Raw genomic sequence first — 3,411 nt, 5'->3', positions numbered from 1 at the left:
GAGAAAAAAAGGAAAGAAGGAAGGAAGAAAAAAAGGAAAAAAGAGGAGTAAGAGGAAGGGAAAGAGAAAGGAAAGACGGGAAGGAAAGAGAGAGAGAGGAAAGACAATAAAAGCTTATAGAGAAAACTGAAGTCACAACATTAGCTTGGCCTGTCTTTTCCCCACCCATCTCATTCTCCTCTCCAAATTATGTCTTTAAAAAACAATGTATCAGCTCCCTTTACTCTTCATGTTTATTCCCAAATAAATTACAGTTCCAACAACATCTTTTTTCATTAAATATTATAGTCAAGGGCCGGGCGCGGTGGCTCACGCTTGTAATCCCAGCACTTTGGGAGGCCGAGGCGGGCGGATCACGAGGTCAGGAGATCGAGACCACGGTGAAACCCCGTCTCTACTACAAATACAAAAAAATTAGCCGGGCGTGGTGGCGAGCGCCTGTAGTCCCAGCTACTCAGAGAGGCTGAGGCAGGAGAATGGCGTGAACCCGGGAGGCGGAGCTTGCAGTGAGCCGAGATTGCACCACTGCACTCCAGCCTGGGCGACAGAGCAAGACTCTGTCTCAAAAAAAAAAAAAAAAAAAAAATTATAGTCAAAGTTTTATTCTCTGAAGCAAAAGACAAAAAGTATCGAAGAGCTTTCCCTAAGGGAGACATCATAAACAGCCCACCTGACATCCCATTTCCTGTTCTGAAGCAGCTACGGCACCAGTACAGCTGATACTCAAGGTTCAGATCAGAAGAGGAGGCTTCTCACCCTGCAGCAGGGACCTGTGAGCATGGCATGCCCTGGCTTCCTGTGGACACTTGTGATCTCCACCTGTCTTGGTAAGGAAGGCGCATGTATTCACCTTCCCACAGAGAAGTGGGAAGAAAGATTAATAGTGCAGGAATCTAATCTCCTCATTGGGCCCAGCTATTAGGGGCAAGAAAGCTGATGGATTGTGTCAGAGGTTTGGATCAAGAGGAAGAAAGGCGAGTGGCAATGGGAACAACTTGTGAGTCTGTTTCTCTCTCTCACGTGATATCCCGGTGAAGTCCTTTCTCTCCTCTTTCCCACAGAATTCAGCATGGCTCAGAGAGTCACTCAGTCTCAACCAGAGATGTCTGTGCAGGAGGCAGAGACTGTGACCCTGAGCTGCACATATGACACCACTGAGAGTGATTATTATTTGTTCTGGTACAAGCAGCCTCCCAGCAGGCAGATGATTCTCATTATTCGCCAAGAAGCTTATAAGCAACAGAATGCAACGGAGAATCGTTTCTCTGTGAACTTCCAGAAAGCAGCCAAATCCTTCAGTCTCAAGATCTCAGACTCACAGCTGGGGGACACCGCGATGTATTTCTGTGCTTATAGGAGCACACAGTGAGACAAGCAACAGCGAGAGGCTTACAGAAACCTCAGACCTCAGCATCTGTGCAAAGGTCAGGGGGAAGTGTTCAGGGTTATAGGAACATAAAGAGGAAATAATTGTCTTCCCTAAAGAAAAAAAAATGTATCTGACTATAGGAAACACAGAGGGGATGTCTATAAGCTGTAATTTTTGAAATAGTAATAAAATAATGAATCCACTCATGCTTTATAGATTTTCAAAATACCTTCACATGTTAATCCATTAAACCTGCACAAGCCTGTGTGTTACATAGGTCATATCAGATATTCTAGGCATCACTGCTATCCAGAGAATCTTAGAGCTTGACCTAAAGCTATATTCTTTTAGAATTATATATTTTTGCTTTATTATTTTAATTACTATCTATCTGTACATCCCATAATCATATCAAAGGCAATATATACAAAACTGAATTTCTTACCATCTCCACAAACCTTTATTTTTTCTTCATTTTTTTTCTCCTCAGCCTTGCTCAAGATTCAGGAACACAATAAAAGTTTGCTATTACTGGGTTTCCAGTTTGGGGAATTTCTTCACCCTCGACTTTCCAGCCTGGGCTATCAGATTTTTATGCATACCTTATTACTTTCTAATTATAACACGCTGCAAAAAACACTACATCATGTCAGTCTCACTGTTTCCCATCCATCCATCATTCTCTCTGGCTTTAACCTGGCTTCATCCTGTATTTCTTAATGTTCTTTAAAGCATCATTTGTCTTGACATAAGAAAGTAAGGAAAGAAAGCAAAGAACTATCAAGTAGGATTTCATGTACTGCTAGTACTCACCAGCAAATGCTAAAAAAAAAAAAAAAAAAAAAAAAAACAGGAAGTTAACTTCTGGTAATGCTATAATTGCTTCTGGTAAGGCAACCTAGCAGGTGGTGACAATTTTGATAAACCTAGTCTAACAGTGAGGCCAAGCAGCTGCCATGGTCCAAGTCTCCACCCCTATGTCTTCTGAGAATTGGGAGATGCCTGGACCATAAGAGGATTCTCCCTTATGCTAAGGGAAAAATTAAATGAAGAAAAAATCCCAATATTTCTTTTTATGCCCACAATTCCCCCAATACATCTCCTTCACTATTAAGCCCCTTGTGGAACATTTTATTCCATCTGCTCACTGTGGGTGGCGAGAGGGATTTTGGAATGACAAACAGCTGAAATAATTAAGTCCAATAGGCAGGCTCCAGAGCTTAGGTTGGGGGTCTGTTTGGAATGAGTGGTGAGAGTGACTGGATGTGGGAGAGGCTAAGGGGAGGCCAAGACCAAACTGCGGAATCATAATTCAGATTGCTGAGTCATTTCCCAAACACAGCAGCTTCTGTAATGCCACATCCTAGCCCAGCTCAGCACCCAGGCTTCTGCTGGTCTGAAAAAGTGGGGTAGGCACCAATCAAAATGAAACCCTTTCTCTCACAAAAGGAAGACACCTTCAGGCTATTCAGGTTTTGCCCTCCCTTTTACCCCTGAGGCCCATGAATCACCCGGACTTAGATTCAGGCTAGTTACCAAGTTTCCTATCTAAGATCACTTCTTTCCATCCTTGCTTCTAGTGCCTTCATGCAGCTCCTCTCATTTGAATTAATAAATAATCATTCATCTACTCCCTCTATCTTCAATTATGTCCCCCTTTAATATGGTTTAGCTGTGTCCCCACTCAAATCTCAACTTGAATTGTATCTCCCAGAATTCCCACATGCTGTGGGAGGGAACCAGGGGGAGGTAATGGAAACATGGGGGCTGGTCTTTCCCATGCTATTCTCGTGATAGTGAATTAAGTCTCACAAGATCTGATCGGTTTATCATGGGTTTCTGCTTCTGCTTCTTCCTCATTTTTCTCTTGCCGCCGCCATGTAAGAAATGCCTTTCACCTCCCACCATGATTCGGAGGCTTCCCCAGCCACGTGGAATTCTAAGTCCAATTAAACCTCTTTTTCTTCCCAGTCTCAGGTATGTCTTTTATCAGCAGCGTGAAAACAGACTAAAATACACCCTTCAAACATTGCCTCACATAG

At 43.0% G+C, this 3,411-nt stretch overlaps 1 gene segment (V, D, J or C); it reads left to right on the top strand.

Annotated features, from left to right (window-relative positions):
- The first annotated feature begins 323 nt into the window (after window positions 1–323).
- LOC129489382 (T cell receptor alpha variable 38-2/delta variable 8-like) lies at window positions 324–2,193 on the top strand. The segment is given in 2 exon segments: window positions 324–827; window positions 1,062–2,193. Coding segments are annotated over 2 exon segments (357 nt in total).
- The last annotated feature ends 1,218 nt before the right edge of the window (window positions 2,194–3,411 follow it).

Source organism: Symphalangus syndactylus, chromosome 9 (genome assembly GCF_028878055.3).
Source record: "Symphalangus syndactylus isolate Jambi chromosome 9, NHGRI_mSymSyn1-v2.1_pri, whole genome shotgun sequence".
NCBI classification, from domain to species: domain Eukaryota; kingdom Metazoa; phylum Chordata; class Mammalia; order Primates; family Hylobatidae; genus Symphalangus; species Symphalangus syndactylus.
This window is presented reverse-complemented; position numbering and strand designations above follow the sequence as displayed.